Genomic DNA, 18400 nt, shown 5'->3' on the forward strand with positions numbered 1-18400 from the left:
ATAAATAAATACCAAACTAACACATAAATATCATACATGTAAAAGTTGAAATTTAAAAAATTAATTATTTATCCTCCTCAAAAAATCTAAAAACTATAACAATTATGTTGTCAGATGATGTTACAATATACATATAAGGATATAAATGTAATAGTTAAATATTGGCGATGACATAAAAGTAATATGTACAATTATAAAAATTTGAATCAAGGTCAAAGTTTTTTATTGTGTATTTTTAACTTTGTCCTTGGTTAATACACACTTGATAAATTTTAAGATGATACTTTTGTAAAATCAATTATTATGATAATGCTAAAATTGATAATTTGTGCATATTAGATAATGTTCTGGTTTCCAAAAAGATTGAAATAACATAATACTTTAGTTTTTATTTTTTTGTAGATAAAGTGAATTTACTTTTTTTCAAAAAAAATTAATTAAATTAAATTCTTATCCAGTTTCTTAAAAGATCGAAATACCAAAATACTTAAGTTTTTATTTGTTTGTAGATGAAATGACATATGTTTTCAACAAAATTTTTTATGTATTTTAATTTATGTAAGGACCTATTAAACTAAATAATTATATCATGAGTTCATAAATATAACAAAATATCATATTTTTTAAATGTGATAAATATATATAAATTAAATTATACATCGGTTTTGAAATAAATCAATTCATGTGGAGTATAGTTTTAATCCAAAATAATAAATAAAAAACAAACCAACACACAAATATCATTTATGTAAAAGTTAAAATTTTAAAAATTAATTATTTTTCTTTTTCAAAAAATCTAGAAACTATAACAATTATTTTATGATTGTGTTACAATTAACGAAGAAATATTTTTACAAGAGTCGAAGATGAATATTTTTAATAGTTTTTATCAAAACTATAAGATTGATATTATTTAAATATTATTGAAGTTTGTAAATATATATATATATTAATAACTCAACTACGATTTAGTTAATAAATAATAAAAAAAGTCTAGAAAAATTATGGATGACACGTCTCATATTAAATTAAAGATTCTGTAAAAATTACATTGATGTAAATTTTCAATCAGATGAATAAAAAAAAATATGCAACAAAACGGTTGAGATGAAATACGGAATGTTAACATTTGTAATTAAAGACATTCAAAATTCAATTAAAAATTTCAGCAATGAGAGCATTGTAAGCAAAAAGAGATCAGTAGGCTTCGAAAATGAGATATCAAAAAGAAAAAAGGATGTCCAACAAATACATTGATCGTTACCGATACTGCCATACAAATAATGGAAGAAGAAAACATACCAGAATGCAAATGAGAATGATGAAATTATTGACATTTTTTGCAAGTAACTATTTTTCGCATAAAAAAGTGATCGTCGATTAAATAATAATGATATACAAATGCAAATGATTGATGAACATGATATCACAAGAATTGTTATTAAAGATGATGATAATAATAATTCTTTCATGAAGAATGATTTGAAAAATTGTTAAAAAAGAAAAAAAAATCCCAAATATAAAATAAGAAAATAATAATTTAAATTAAGGTTTAGAATGGATTATTTATATCAATTTTTTTTCATAAATCAATAGTGATCAAAATATAACATAGAAAATTACAAAATTATATTTAATATAATTTGATTAACATATCTTATTTATTAACAAATAAAGAATAAATCATACATACACGAGATAGAAAATAAAACGAATTCATGGTACGAATCATGTCATAATTTCTTAAGATTAATAAATAATAATTACATAAGTTTCAATATCATTATTGTGTTATGTAAAACTGCAATAAACGTAACACTTATATTTATAAGCTTACATGAATTATCGATAATGTCTTATTCTAAACTGTTAACGTGAATGTAAAATAATCATGACCGTAAATAATACAAACATTGAAAATTCAAGTGTTACATTGTTGAGAATGTTGCAAATATTTTTATTAGTTGCAATGTCTAAGATTATATTGATTACATTATTTAGAAATGTAATACTTTTTTTTTCAAAAAGTATATATTATTACCATGAAAATAATTTATTAATTGTGTGTTAATATCTTCTCATCTCAATTAATTTATTTAACAACGTTATCGATAACAAAAGATGTTCTCACGTGCATCGGACGTGATTTTTACTAATATATATAAAACTATGAATAATCAGACCGAAAATCTCTCTCAAAGTTTTGACTAAATTATTCTTACCGATTTTGAATTTAACCATCGTTATTATTATCACTCTTTTTGCATTACTTTTGAAATAACGATTTATCCTTGTTCTCTTTTTAAATTATGAATAATCAGGCCGAAAAACTTTATCGAGGTTTTGAGTCTTTGACAAAAGTATTCTTACCATTTTTGAATTTAACCTTCCATCGTTATTATCATCACTCTTTTTACATTACTTTTGAAATACGTTTAAAAAGAAAACAAGGATAAATCGTAGACAATTTGATTGGAAATATGATATACACATGTTTACAATCACATAAAGCTATTAATTAATCTATTAGTTTAATATAAAAATCCATTAATATCTAGAATACTATCTTTCTCCTCCAAAATGAATTCTGATAATTGTTGCGCATGATTCAAGCATTTCATATAGATGAGATCCTAGCATACGAGTAATACCCAAATCATGCATCCAACTATTCATATTTTTACACATAGGCGGAATTTATTATATATTGTTGACGTGACAAATCATTGGACATTAGATCTATCATTGAGGTATTACTCATATGCTAGGTTGAAATCTACCATATGACTTGTGGAATATGGATCGGATAATATTAATGGCAACTACCACAAGTTGTACTACATGACACGTAAGATGAGTTTTTAGGGAAAATTTCAACCTACCCCATGGATATTACCCCATGGGACATGAGTATGTATTTTATTTGTTCAAATCATGTGGGCCTCATATAATTCAATGGGACCCACATAATTTGAACCAACCAATGAATGACACATACCCCATGGGGGTAGGATCTAACCTACCAGTTTTTAGAGATCAATCGATATACCAATTACATATTGTATGATGACATATGAATGAAAGTGATCGAAGTTGATATTTACACTATTTTTTTTTGTTAGACTCATTCTGTAAGCAAATTTTACACACAAAATGAAATATAGATAACACAATAATTTTTGAAAGACATTTTTTTTAATTTTTTGGTTGGCTCATCCTATTAGGCATTTTTGAAATGTCTCGTTTTATGTTCAATAAATTTTTTTAATGGATTTTGGAGTAAAGACAATTTTTTAATATATAAAACTATGATAATCAGGCCGAAAATCTCTCTCGAAGTTTTGACTGAATTTTTCTTACCAATTTTGAATTCAACCTTCATCGTTATTATTATTACTTTATTTGCATTACTTTTGAAATACATTTAAAAAAAACAAGGATAAATCGTAGACATTTTGATTGGAAATATAGGATAGTATACTCATGTTTACAATCACATGAAGCTATTAATTTAATAAAATCTATGCCCACAGGGGCATAGGCGACTTGGTAAAGCCTGGGATGACGTAAAAAAAATTTTTCCAGCGTTGCGGGTTCGATCCTCGTGTGGAGCATATTCTCTGCTAAAATATTGTGGGGGTATGCTCTGGGGATTGGGCCATGTGCTCCCTCCTTCAGGTCTCTGCCGCTCGTGCACATCCCTCGATTTACCCTCCGCATGAGCCAATGGACCTCTGACTTATGTGAAATAGGGTCCCATTCGATGTCAACCCTTTTGAATTTAATAAAATCTATTAATACATTGAATACTACTCTTTCTGATATCTTCCTAATCAATAATAAATTATGATAACTGTTGTGCATGCTTCAATCATTTTATATGACTTGTGGAATATGGATTATATTAATGGCAACTACCAGTACAAGATGCATGTACATAACACACTCGATAAGTTCTTATCGATTGATCGAGATTAATTACATATTTTATGACTACATTTGAATTAACGAAGGTAATTAATATTTACGCTTTAGTTTTGGTTTTCTGCACTTCATTTGTAACTAAAATTTACACAGGAAGACTGAAGTGAAGTGTGAATAAACACAAAGTGAAGTACAAATAGCAACTCAAGAGCGTATATAGTTGATAAAACCCGGGTTCACTTGGGTTAATTTGTTTCTTGCCTGTTTGAGTTGTTGACATTAATTGGATTCGACCTTGTCGAGATAGGGCATCGAGGTTCATCACAATTCACATCGCAAAGAGCTTAACGATTTGTGATTATCGTGTCATTATTTTACATTTGCCATTAGAATTTTTTAGTGGCTACCATCTTATTACCCTTCTAAATTATTATTGATAAAAGTTGCAACTTAAATAATTTTTAAGGTGATGCTTGATGTCGTGATGATATTCGAATTTCCTTCATTATTTTGCTTATTAATATTCTTTCTATCTTCTTGGCTTAACGTTACTGATCATTGATCAATCTTATTTTTTTTGAGAAAAATAAACTCGCTGGTATCAAAATTCTCAATCCAACCAGAGACGAAGCCAAAGGGGGCAGTAGATGCAACCGTCCCCCTCAAATCTCAATTCCTCCGAGCTTTTACTAGTTACTTTTTTTTCGTTAAGAAATATTAATATTTAAAAATAATTTTCGATAAAAGTTATTTCACTATTATTTTTTATTTATTTTAATAGAGTTTTGAAAAATAACAATAATGAAATTTCGCCTGAAATTTTCTGGCTCCATCTCTGCTCTCGGCAAATGGTAAGAACGTACAATAAATTCATGCAGCCTGAGAAGGAAAGGCTTCAAAGGCTGTACTTGTTTTGATTTATTTTTGAATGACTATATTCAATTGTTGCTTTATTTGAGTTCTGATTTGAAGATATTTATTCGTATATATCTTATATAATATTTGGATCATATATATAATATAGGGGAAATTGCATATATCACCCTTGTGAAATCTCGGGTTTGCTGATAACCCCCTATGAAAATTTTTTAAGCTAATAACCCCATGTGATTCTAGATTTGTAGCATACACACCATTTTCAGCTAAAAAATGACGAAAATACTCCTATATAAAATAAATGATAAATTAAAGAGTTCATAAAAGTTAAGGGTATTTTCGTCTTTTTTAATCAAAAGGGGTGTGCATGCTATAAATCTAAAATCATAGGGGGTTATTAGCTTAAAAAAATTTCATAGGGGGTTATCAGCAAACCCGAGATTTCACAAGGGTGATATATGCAATTTCTCCTATAATATATAATATTTGAATCCCCATAATATTCATCTTCGTTTTTCTCCTAATTATTTGTTCGTTTTTATTTTTATTTTTGCCTGACAAAATAAATTAATTAATGCAAGAAAAATTTCTAAAAAAACGTATTTAAAATCAGAAAATCAACAAATCGGTCTTCTTTCGATCATTCTTTGATAATATTTTTCGCACTTTTTATTTCCCCTTTCTTCCACAATCATTTTCCCTTTTAACAGTCGATAAATTTCTATTTAAGAGGGCATAACCCGAATTCCTCTTGAATTATATATAACATTCTGTATGCATACGTGAAAATAAACACGAGACTATTTGAATTAGAAATATAAATTATGTTTATAATAACACAAAGCAACTTATTTAATAGAATACATTAGCATTTGTGTCAACTCGATGGATCCCGTTGCACTTATGGATATTGGCAAGCATCATGAGCTGGACATATATAAACACACATAAAAGTAAGATGTTGAATTAATTAGATGATCAATGAAATATATTCAAACAGACGACTATTGAGAGTTGGGGAAGAAGAGATTACATGGATTGTTGGTAGTTAAAGTGCCAATCTCGTTGTTGCAAAAGCGGGTGCGACGATAGTCTTGGTTGAGAGCATAGGACGCATGCATAACCAGATTGTTGGGTTCGAAACACGGTGCACCTGGTTGGATTGCACTGCAATCGTTAACCTCGCAAGCATAGTCTATGAACCCTTGTAACTTATCGTCTGGAGTACCTACTTGTGCATCGCACCAATCCTTCCCGGCCTGCATTCAAATTTCGCTAGGTGTGACTAATATGATGTTTAAGTTGAATATAAGCACGTGCGCGTATAAATTTCATATAAATTTTTGGATGAAAATGTATCTTTTCGTAACTTTAGAAATGTAGGAAGTGGACTCACTTGGTTGGTATTGAATTTGTTGTTTTGAGGAAGAGAAGAGAGTGCAACTCCGACGAGACAACTTGCAAGAAACAAAAGTAGCATATTCTTGGCCATGGCTACTAATTTAGGGTTAATTTTCGAGAACAAAAATCCTTTTTTTTTTTTTTTGAAAATATTTTTGCTTCTTTTTAGATATATAAAAAGATCGAAATTTGTGGAGTTTAAATATGTAGAATCGGCTAGACGTATCATGTCAACATTTTATTAATATCATGGATTCGAAAAAGATTTCTACATATATATGATTCAAAATCATTTTAATTTTGAGATGGCTATATATATTAAAGTAGCTTTGACTAATTCTAACAATTTTCAAGGATCAATCTTGAAATTTATGTTCGACTCACGAAATTGATGTCGATTCAAAAGTTGGATTACATGGAATATAAAATAATAATTTGTTAATTATCAGGATTATGTGAGGAATATTAGCATGCCAAGATTGCAAAAATATTTATTCCATGATTTTATTGGTTAATTCTTTCATGACGAGAATTTGGAATTTATTAATGGTATACAAATAAATCAATAAATGGTATGAACTTTAAGATGGTCACTATTGATTAATACTGGTGTTTTTCCCCCTATATCGAGTGCTTATATCGTTGATATATTTATTTAAACACGATTAAATGTGTTATTTGATAACAAATTACAAAACGATATTTTTCTAAAATAAAAAATGTTTCCTTTTAAATAGAAAAATATCATAATTTATAGAGTTGAAGTAATTGGCTGAACATGTTTTCAACTAGTCAATTTTTTCTTTTATTATATTTTTTATTACGTGATAATCATAAACAGTTAATTTTTAGTGTGCATTGGATAAGTTCAATGAGTAAAAATTGTGATATTATTTTCAATTTTTTAAAAATATTTTGCGCTTATGTGAAAATAAATGTATAATTTTGAAATGGCAATAATTAATAATGAATTAAAATAGCCTTTGCTTAAGTAATTCGAACAATTTTCAAGGTAAATCACCAAATTTTATACTCTAGTAGATTGCAAAAATATTTAATTTGACTTTTAATCACATCTTATTATATTAATTCTCTCACCACCTACAAATTTAGCTTTTCATGGCACATGTGATTATGTGAATATAAATCCATCCTTAGAACTTTTGGACTTTCATGGAATTGGTTTATTCGATTTAATTCATGATAAAAATATTATTTTTTTATACAAAATCTAAATATACAGATTTGTGATAATTTTTTAAATAAAAAAATAACATATGTAGCTCAAAATTTGATATATATATATAATATAAAATTAAGCGAATATCATATTTTTTTTAAAGATTGAAACATTAATAAAATGAAAAATAATTGTTTTTAAATTTACAAAAGTTACAAACACTCTGCGTGTCCTTGCCGTCATAATGCCATGTAATGAAACGTTCGAGGAAGACAAAGAGGAATTTATAATATTTATTTATTTTCTAAATTTTTTGTTCTTATTATATAATAATTAATTAATTTGTTTGTTTTTAATTAATTTGTTTGTTTGAAAAGTAAAAGAATTGGTGAAACGTTGGGTCAATGGTTAGATTTCCAAGTTTTTCTGACAGTTTGACAAAAGCAAGACTCCCCATTTACACACACTGCAAAGCTCTGAAGATCACGTGATCTTTCCTTTTACTTTATTTTCCCTTTTGCATCTCCCATCTCCCTCGTTCTTGGTTCAATTTCGAGTTCCGAGTCTCATTGAGTAAGCTCGTTTTGTGCCTATGAAGCCCAGTGTTTTCTTGAAATTCCTGTGAAAGTTTAAATAAATTCTCTTGCGGGGCTATCTCTTTGCTGTTGCAGGTGTGTGATTTGTCTGAATCTTTCTTGATTTTTTGAACTCTGTTGTTGTATTTTAGGTGATTTCCCTTTCCGGGCTAGTCCAAATTTTACTCCTTTTTTGTTTTCTGGTGTCCTCCTGTTTCATTTTAAACAAGAGGTGTTGTTCAGTGTTCAATATTTAAGTTCCTAGTCTCTGTGTTAGTCACATTGTGGCGTTGAATTTGATCAATCTGTATTGTATGAGAAAGTAGGAGGTGTATGATGGGTATTTGGTGTTCAAAGCATGTGATATAGATCTGTAATCTTCATTCTCGGCACATTTTCAAAATTGTAGGAAAATGGGTGTTATTTCCCGCAAGTTATTCCCGGCCTGTGAGAGCATGTGTGTGTGCTGCCCTGCTCTAAGGTCAAGGTCTCGGCAGCCTGTTAAGCGGTACAAGAAATTGCTTGCTGAGATATTTCCTAAATCACCTGTGAGTATTGTTTAACAAATCCAGATTCCAGCATTTGGTGTTTTTGGGATATTTTATATTATTGTACGTGAACAATCAATGATGTAGCAATGCATATTTGTTGTTTTTCTTGTTCTGTTTACTTGGTATTTTTTAGTCGGACATTTCGTCTCACCATCATACGTCGGAGTTGATGGTGGAAACGTTATTGGATCATGTGATGCTATGAAAATATGACCATTAGACCATGTTGGTGCCGTCGACAATGGCAAATCCAATGGCTCACAGCACTTGAGTACAGAGTCGTGGTTGTTCAATTTCTCATTATATATAGCTCTTATGTATGTGCTAAGTTGGTTCTTGATGTTGGCATTGGATGATGATGAAGAACTGGTTAAGTTCGTTTAAGACTGGGTTGGAAATTTTGTGTGACTAAATTATTTTTAAATGCCTAAGGCACCCTCATCAGGAACTTCTGCTTATTGACTGGGTTCTCAAATTTTCAAATGCTATGTAATGACCTTAAATTAGAAAGTGTGCCAAAGATCTTTAGTTATTTCAATAAATTTCAGACATATAAACTAGAACACCTGTCTTTCTGGGATAAAAATGAAGTGAAACAATTCCGAAAATTATAACATTGTGCTAGTCCTTAAATTCAAGATTTAAAGGGTATGCAAGCCATCAGTTGAACACGGGCTTGTATGGCACTGATCTAAAACAAATTAATATTGGCTACAATAGAAGATTAGAATGCAGAACTGTTGCAGAAACTTATTGTACTGTCGCATGTTTCAGTGAAGGGTTTAGTGACTTAGGAACTGTATATCTTCATATTACAGAGATAGTTCATTTTCTTATGCACTTCAATTTTCATTTCTTGCCATATTTCTTACTCTATGCTTAATTCTCTTATGAAAATCTCTCTGCATTCACGAAGAATCCAAATGTTGTTTAAGAATCTCAGTTTTCTGGTTTAGGCTAGAATTACGCCGGGAAAGAGGGAAAACTCTTTAAGGTTTTCTTGGTTGTCCTGTGCCATTCAGTTATTGATAAGTGTTTGGGCTGTCAGTGAAACTATGACACTTACATTCCCTTAGTTCCCCTTGTATCAGTCTATCATAAACTTGAGAAACCGAAATAGTTGGATGTTCATCAAAATGTGGTCTTGGGATTGCTACTGCATGGTTGAATTTACCTTGAAGCCACTGTAATGGTCTAATGGACTCGTTGGGCTTTCTTGTTATTAATTGGTATTGACTTAAGAAAACTGACTATGTAAAAATATTTGCCTAAGAATTTGGGTTTAATGTGAAATTCCTTTTAAGTTTGAAGCCTTCTGCATTCTGCATTCCACCACGGCTCTCTAATCCATCCCCGGGAATTTAACTTAAAGACAATAGACAGCAATAAGGTGACCTTCGTAGGTTTTTCTTTACTGCAAAATATTCGAGAATTCTGATATGAATTTGGGTATAGATTTTGGTTGGACGATGTGATTTGAAGGTTGATGTTATAAATTCCAAGTGCTGCTGATTTGGGAAAGCGTAGAAAAAATAATTATTGAGTAATTATTGTTTCTAAGATTTTTTTTTTTATTTTTTATGTTGGATATCACAAAAATATGTGAGGCCAAACCAGTTTAAAAATGATGCATTTTGAAATGAAAAAAACTCATACCAAGAAAATAAATAGATGCGACTTTGGTTTACATTTTTGTTTGTGTAGGCTGGCCATCCAAATGACCGGAAAATTGCAAAGTTATGTGAATATGCTGTCAAAAATCCATTCCGAATTCCAAAGGTGAATTATGAGCTCTCGTGTTATTGGCTGATGATGCCATCTTTCTTGGGAGGAACTATCCTATTTTTCTTGACAGTTTCTATTCTTTAGATTGCTAAATATCTCGAAGAAAGGTGTTATAAAGAACTGCGAAATGGTCACCTTATTTTTGTCAGTGTCGTTGCGGAAACATACAACAAATTACTTCAAGTTTGTACCGAGCAAGTGTAAGTATTTCTCTCATTCTATTACTTTTCATTGGTAATTAGTTTATTCTTATTCATGGATTCACCTCTTTATGTTTCAGAGCATATTTTGCTGTTAATTTGTTGAATGTTATAAATGAACTGCTGGATGATGCTAAACAAGACGATGTCCTAATAATTGGATGCCAAACATTGCCTACTTTTATATACCGTCAGGTGATTTATGAACTTCAATTATATATATATATTTTTACCTCTGTTAAAAGATGACTTTTGCCTATGAGAGATCTTATTCAAGGCATTGAGTTATTGTGACGCAATTACATTATGAAGATTTACTTTCCATGCCTTATTTATATATTACCCCAACAGGTAGATGGAACTTACTCTCGTAATATTGAAAATTTGGTGGAAAAAGTATGCTTGCTGGCTCATAAGAGTGATGATGTGCATCAAAAGCACAAGTTGAGGGCAGCGAGCTTGCAGTGCCTTTCTGCCATGGTAATATGAAAGCAAGTTTTCACCATATTACTTACATCTATCATTGAGATTCCAATCTTTTGAGCTTTTGTTGGCTCTTTGCAGATCATAATTAGTTTGGTTGATATCGTGTTTCACAAGTTTTCATGATTCACTACGACAATTCATACCATGATAGTCTGCCTTGCTTCTTCTATCTGCAGGTCTGGTTCATGGCAGAGTTCTCTCAGATATTTGTTAATCTCGACAAGGTTAGTTTTCTGATCTGTTGATCTTACCGTATTTATTGCTTTAAAGTTGGTTGTAGTTACTTGTTCGGGAGACGGGGATACATGATTTTTTAATCATTCTCATATCTTCTAACTGACCTTTGTTTTGTCCATGAAGTCGTAAGTTTTCTCGTATAAATGCAAGGACTTATACCCTCCTTTCTCAGCTCTCATGCTTTGTCCATTTTTTTTCATCATGGTTTATTTTTCTCTTGGCTTGTCCAATTCTGCATAAGTTAGGAAAAACATGTCTATTCGTCTGTTTGATTTTAGAACATGTTAATATGCCCTTGCGTGAAAGTATTTCAGATCTTAATATCTTTTTACGTGTTACGATGATCTACTGTAGATTGTGCACGTTATTCTTGATAACTTTGAGATGGAACAAAATGAGGAAGATGATGAGGGAAGGAATGCACATCATTATTGGGTGGATGAGGTGTCAAGATGTGAGGGAAGAGTTGCTCCTGGAGTTGGTGGCGACTTGAGTCCTAGTCACACAATCATAAGAGCACGACCAGAGAAGAAAGATCCTTCTCTGCTAACAAGGTTTAGGGCTCTCTCTTTTTATAAATGACAAAATTGGTTGGTATTAGTTCTCCGCTCACATGTTCTTTTATTCTTGGATCTTCATTGACTTTAGAGATGAGGTTGAGATGCCAAAAATATGGGCACAAATATGCATTCAGAGGTTGGTTGAACTGGCCAAGGAGAGTACGACAATGCGGCTAGTATTGGATCCAATGTTAATTTATTTTGACAATGGGAGGCACTGGGGACCGAATAATGGTTTGGCACTCAATGTTCTTTCCGATATGTCTTACTTCGTGGAAAGTCCAGGTGATTTTTGTCTTTTCCCTCTTCTCTTCCCATTTCCATGTTCTTTTCTTTTGTCCTGATTTTTTGTTTCTTTTCTCGATTGGTCGAATGGTTTTATAGTTGATGTTCTTGCGACTCCTGCTCTATATTTATCATTGACTATAACTTGTTGAAAATTTTGGTTTTAGTTTAGTAACTTTAGTTTACAGCTTCCGATGATTATTTATCTGATGGTTTTCAGAAATTTTAAGATGTAACTGTTGATGCAAAATTTCTGAGTAGACTTGGTTTCACCAAACTCATGGAAACTTTATTTGTCTTGGTTTGGCTTTTACTTAAAAAATATACTTCTGGGCTCTGGCTTTTATTGTAACTTGCTAAATTAATGTAATCCATTTCCAGTCGACTCCGGTTTTTATCTCTTTATGCGTGGACCTCTAGTCCACTTCTTGTAATTATTACCTTTTATATCTTAATGAATATCTTTGTTTTCTGTAAAAAAAAGAAAAGAAAAGAAATTCCGGTTCTGGTGGGGGAGATGACGTGAAAAGATATGAGGCTTGACTACTTTTAATGTAATTTAGGAAAATAATATGATCGATACTGTCATGATTTTTTGTTATGTTGGGAAGGCAACAAGGAAAAAAAGTGTATGGACTACCTTGCATAATTAACATATAGCATCTAAATTGACCTTAATTCAACCTGCATGTCTGTGTTTGAATGACTATTATATAGTTGGCGCTTAAAGCAAAGCTGATGAATTATATATTTAAGATCATTCACGAAGTTTAGTTTCATGTTTTTTTTAATAGGGAATCAACAATCTATTTTAGCTGGTGTGGTTCGACATTTAGACCATAAGAACATAGCACATGATCCCCATACCAAGTGCCACGTTATCATGACTGCCACCTGTTTGGCTCGTCAAATAAGATCAGAATATTTTATTTCTGATATGGGGTTTGTTAGTGACCTCTGCCGACACCTGCGCAAAAGCTGTCAAGCAACAGCTGAATCAGTTGGAGAGCAAGAGCTGAACTTGAATACTGCGCTTCAGACTTCCACAGAAAATTGCTTGTGGGAAATCGTGAGAGGGGTAATTACATTGAGCAGAAAATAAGAATTATTTTGTTACTCTTCGCTCTCTTTGATTTGCCTGATCATTGATGGTGATTTTTTAGGTCGTTGATGTGCGGCCTTTGTTCGATGTCATGACAATCACACTGGAGAAGCTTCCACCAGTAAAAGCTGTTGCACATGCTGCTCTTTCATCAATGATAATCCTTGCTCATGTGATTTCCTTAGCATCTATACCTATTCACTCACAGAAGGTAGAAACTTCACATAACAACCTCATGAATATGTTTCACAGATCTGACAGTTTCAAGATATTTATTAAATGACACCTCCGTTCTACTTTATTTGTAATGCTCCAAAGCTTATCATTACTCGGTCCTATTTTCAGGCATTCCCAGAGGCACTTCTTGTTCAACTTTTGAAAGTCATGTTGCATTCGGATGTGGAAATACGTGTCGGAGGGCATCAAATATTTTGTATTCTTCTCACTCCGAGTTTTACCCATGCAAGAAATGGTATTTTTAATCATCCTAGGAGATGGCAGTCCAAAAATGCATCAACATTTGCCTCAATTACTACCCTTCTGAAGAGGCTCCGTGGAGAAAAGTACGGTACTAAAGTGAATCAAGGAAGTGAAAAGGATGATTTTAAGCATTTGGATGAAGTTGATGAGGAGTGGAAGCATGGGTGGTCCCACAAGAATTCTCCCAATATTCATATTTTCAGCAGCCTTTTTGACCGGGCCAATAGACCAGCGAGCTTGCCTGAGACTGTAAGAATTTTATTTCTCTGATCAAATTCATAATTAGTGAAAATTATTATGTTACACTTGCGGACATGAAATTTGAAGTTTATTTTTTACCAAAGTTCATTAAAATTGAGAGTAAAATATTTGATGGCCAAGTATTTTTACCACTCTCTTTTAATCCAACCTTTTGACCTAACTTTAAATAATCATAGTTTACTCGAATAAATGAAGTAATGAACTTTTCCCGTCCTGTATGTGTCAAAAAATTTTAGTTCTGGGGAGTGTTTACCATCAGCTACATGACAGGTTTTTGAATTATGCAGGAACAATCTTTTTTGCACTGCAACGAGGATCAAATAGCACAATTGCTATCTGCTTTATGGATACAGCTTAATCTTCCGAATAATCTACCGGCAAATGTTGAAGCCATAGCTCATTCCTTTTATTTAATACTCGTTTCTTCATATCTCAAGGTTAAAATTCAACCAACTACATTTCCATTTTCTGGTGTTTAGTACTTGACAACACACACACACACACACACACACACAAGGAACATATGAAAGTGCAACATATGAATAAAGAAAATAAATATGTAACAATAATGTCAGATAAAAAAAAGTTGCTTAATATATTTACATTGTCTTGGGGCCTATGCACATCTATTTTGTATCCTCGAATCATACAATTATCTTGATTATCTCTTTGGAGATTTCATAATTTTACTTGATGTGTTTAATCTGTGACGGCCTCTCGCGATTCTAATTTTCAGAACCCCAACAATACGTCAGTACTCCGATTCTTTCAGCTTCCCATGTCTCTCCGAAAGTTGTCCTTGGACTCCAATAATGGTACGTAGCTTGCTTAATTATTGAGTTTTTAAGTTCAAAAGAAGTAATTTATAATTGATTTTTTTTCTCTTCGTAGGTTCTTTATCTCCTGCATACCAGCGATTGCTTCTTGTATTGTCAACTGCAATGTTGATGTTTGCTGCAAAGTTGTATCACGTTGCTGACTCACACGATTTATTTAACATGTTACTTGAGAATGATGTAAGTATTAATGATTTATGCTTTTGCTTCGTTCTCCATGCACAAATTAATCATCTTGCCTTTTCTATATTTAAATGAAATATACATGATAGCCATTTTATTTGCAAAGTCACCATCTATGTCATGGCCATATCACAGTAAAGAGTATGTTTATTTGGATTGATGTGGTGATGTAGAATTCTTTCAGTAGTTTCTAGGGTATTAGTGGAAACATGTAGTTATATACTTTCACTCTGTTGATCCAAGTATGAATAACTTACAATCAGATATTGCTTTGCATTACATCAACTTGCTATTTAACTGATATTTATTGATTCACCTAATCTTTTCCCCTTTATTACTCCGTTTTGTTTATTTTTGGAAACTTATTCTAATGTCCTACATTTTAGGTTGATCCGTTTATTGGCATCAGTGATGACTATCAAGTTTATCTAAAGCCGCAAGTTGAAGTGAAAGATTATGGTTCTGCTTCAGACAATGACGAAGCTTCAACTGTTCTCACTAAACTGCGGGACAAAGCCTACGAATCCGACAAACTTGTTTATGGCATGTTATTCGAAAGTTTATCGAGCATTACAAAGGTAGTTTCTTTCAATTATGTGGAATAAACTTTCTTATGCAAATTCCCAGCAACAGTATGAAGTGTTTAAAATGCAAAGACTCAAGTGTTTTATTTCGACAAGTTTGGGGCCGAGGATATAGCCAATCAACTATCTGAAGAATTTGTACCTGAAGAAGCTTTTATGTTTGGCCACAAATCAATACTCGACATAGATTACATCCAAACAGCTGCACACTCCAAGGGATCACCATCCTTTGACGGGGTAAACTATCTTCCAAGTTTCCGCTGGATAACTGTTTGGTTCATGACTTTTCAAGTCTATGTTCCTATGACTAAGCACGAGCTTTGGCTTATATTTTCCTCTGGCAGGAATTTTCTGCAAATTCCTTGGTTGATGATGACACTGTTAGCATATCATCAGTTGCTGATATATCTCGCTTCGTCCCCAAGGCACCACCATCTGCATCTCCGTCGATGTCTCATATTGTCAGCATTGGAAAATTACTTGAATCGGTAATTACCTATTAATCTGTAATAATGTGATGAATGCTTACTCGAAAAAACCCCACAAATGGACAAGATGATGATAACTTGTTTTCTTGTTTCTCGCAAACTCGAAGCTCCCCTGTTGATCTAACTCTGGCAAGATGTAAATCTTTTTTTAGATTATCTTCAAGACCTGGTTTTTTAGTTGATCTCATTGAACGTTGACCGTTTTTCCAACCTATTTTACAAGTTATACGGATGATATTCAAACTATTATTGCTAAAATTTATGCAAAAATCATGTATTAGTAGAATACCACTCTAGGTTGTAGGTGGATCCTTGAGCGAATATTTCGATTCAATTGGGAGACTGAATCATGGGAATTGGGCTTTTATAGTTTCAGGGGTCTTAGAGCTCTTGAATCAATGTCCTTTATCCCCCCTTGGTCATCTTCTGTTTTTGGATCAGAGTCCATCTCATTAGTTTTTTCCTTTGTATGATTTGATCTGTACCATTTCAGAGGTAAGGCTCGATCCCCTCTCTTGTTCAGATTTGTGTATACAGGTTGACCTGCTTTAACTCGTCTGGTGGTGATTTTTCACAGAAGAATATTTTACTTAAAATTCTCCTGTTTTAGACAACCAATGCCTCGTTAGAACAACTGTATTTCGTCTCAATGAAAAATTTATTTGTGCTCATTGCATGCTTGTATTTCACGAGCGCTTGGTTTCAGGCACTCGAGGTTGCTGGTCAAGTAGCCGGAGCATCTGTCTCCACCTCGCCACTTCCATACAGCGCTATGACCAATCAATGTGAAGCCTTTGGTACCGACACACGGAAAAAGCTTTCTAATTGGTTGATCCATGATAATCTGTACGCCAAAGCCAGTGATACATTGCTTCCATCTTTTCCGGCAAATGGATTGTCAGCAGTTGACAAGGTGACCTTATAATTATCGCCCCTAATATTTTAAATGCTGCACTCATTTGCATTGATTATCATTGGACTCCATTCGGGCTCTTTGTTGCTTTTTGGTGGTTCATGGCAGCTTTCAGAATGTCGAAATTTTATGTACGACTTTCAGTAGAGGCGGCCGCCAAGGTGGTAGGCGGCCCTCGACCGCCCCGCCTTTGTCTAAGGAGGTCTCTGTAGGCGGTCCGAGGCCATCCGGCGGGCAAGCAGGCGGTCGAGGCGGTGAATGATTTTAAAATCCAGGTCAACTATCAAAGTCAATTAATTTTAAAACCAGTTAAAGTCAATCAATTTAAAAAACCCTAGATATAATAAAAACATCTCATTTACTTTTGGTTTCAAGTGTTCTCCACCATCGTTCACCACCTACCTCAAACCGCCCGGCGCCTCGAACCGTCATCAGCCACCACCTTAATTATCTTGTTAGTTTGCATTTATATATTTATTTGTACTTTGTATTATATTGTATTAAACTTCTTTATGCGTAAACATTATCTAATTACATATATTACATAAAAATTATGACTATTTATAATTATATTGCATGATTATATATATTTATCTATAAAAAATTGTTAAAAAAATTCAACTGCCTAGGCGGCCGAGGCGGTAGGCTGTCACTGACCGCCCTGCCACCGCTCCTGCCATTTACGTCTGTGAATGCCAATTTTCATATTATAATTAGATATGTTATTGAGCCAAGTCGAGCCGATTAAAATTTTTGAATGTTTGAGTTTGACTCGTTTATAAACGACATAACAAAATATCGGCGGTTGGGATTACTTGGGAAACACCATCAAGATTGGATTTGATACCTACATACATAGGACTAAAATTCTCTCCCCATCGTCACATTACTTGAAAGTAAAATTTTGCTCAGCTATATTTTGATCCCCGATCCACATTTTCGTGCAGATATCGAGCTATGAACACCATCAAGGTGCTACCCAACCGATGAACCCATGGTTGGCTCTCAAGTTACCTCCTGCCAGCCCATTCGACAATTTCCTCAAAGCTGCTCGTGGCTAAGAACACGTGGGAACACGCAACCACGTGGCTCGAGTGGGAATGTAAATCGTTAGTCCAGCGAGTAGGGAAACTTTAGGTGGTGTCAATTGTCTCAAGTTTAGTTTCTGCACAAGACCTATTTCTGTATTTCTAACAGTTACTGCTTCTGCCTGATATTACTGTTTGAGAATGATGTATGATTTTCTGTGTTCATTCATCATACTTCTTGTCTGATTCTTTGGAGTAAACTCATCGGTACATTCTCTAAAGATATAACCAGTTGTCTGATTGCTGATTGTTGATTGATTGAACATTTTCTGGGGGAATTTCTTGCTCTGTAAGACCGTAACTCGCCTGCTGCTCAATCTTGCAATTCAATGATAAACAGCAAGTGGAGTTCATTGAAGTGAATGTTGATATAGCTATGCTAGGGGATCTGCCATTTTTTTTGGA

The 18400-nt window shown here is 32.7% G+C and overlaps 1 protein-coding gene and 1 long non-coding RNA gene across 2 annotated transcripts; one reads left to right on the forward strand and one right to left on the reverse strand.

The window, feature by feature from the left end:
- Positions 1 to 5611: 5611 nt before the first annotated feature.
- On the reverse strand, positions 5612 to 6329 carry LOC140886678 (uncharacterized). Its single transcript, XR_012151627.1, has 3 exons — positions 6197 to 6329; positions 5834 to 6059; positions 5612 to 5727 (listed from the first exon to the last, which is right to left on the reverse strand). It is a non-coding gene; the product is annotated as an uncharacterized lncRNA (long non-coding RNA).
- Positions 6330 to 7796: 1467 nt separating this feature from the next.
- Positions 7797 to 18235, forward strand: LOC140887386 (protein SEMI-ROLLED LEAF 2). Its single transcript, XM_073294606.1, has 20 exons — positions 7797 to 8052; positions 8366 to 8504; positions 10212 to 10286; positions 10377 to 10492; positions 10573 to 10687; positions 10844 to 10972; positions 11155 to 11202; positions 11570 to 11769; positions 11864 to 12060; positions 12855 to 13138; positions 13224 to 13373; positions 13508 to 13891; positions 14191 to 14340; positions 14640 to 14718; positions 14795 to 14919; positions 15309 to 15500; positions 15603 to 15743; positions 15851 to 15994; positions 16701 to 16907; positions 17855 to 18235. Exons 2-20 carry the CDS (start codon positions 8370 to 8372, stop codon positions 17966 to 17968), a joined length of 2985 nt encoding a protein of 994 aa, XP_073150707.1. The 5' UTR covers positions 7797 to 8052; positions 8366 to 8369; the 3' UTR covers positions 17969 to 18235.
- Positions 18236 to 18400: the final 165 nt, after the last annotated feature.

The sequence above is a fragment of the Henckelia pumila genome, chromosome 3 (assembly GCF_033568475.1).
Source record: "Henckelia pumila isolate YLH828 chromosome 3, ASM3356847v2, whole genome shotgun sequence".
Classification (NCBI taxonomy): Eukaryota; Viridiplantae; Streptophyta; class Magnoliopsida; order Lamiales; family Gesneriaceae; genus Henckelia; species Henckelia pumila.

Excerpts from the sequence above, each read along its gene's own strand:
- LOC140887386 (XM_073294606.1), top strand. The coding sequence starts at position 8,370 with ATGGGTGTTATTTCCCGCAAGTTATTCCCGGCCTGTGAGAGCATGTGT. Across the intron at positions 10,973-11,154 it reads TGCAGTGCCTTTCTGCCATG|GTCTGGTTCATGGCAGAGTT; the intron begins GTAATATGAAAG and ends TTCTATCTGCAG. Across the intron at positions 13,139-13,223 it reads TGTGGGAAATCGTGAGAGGG|GTCGTTGATGTGCGGCCTTT; the intron begins GTAATTACATTG and ends GTGATTTTTTAG.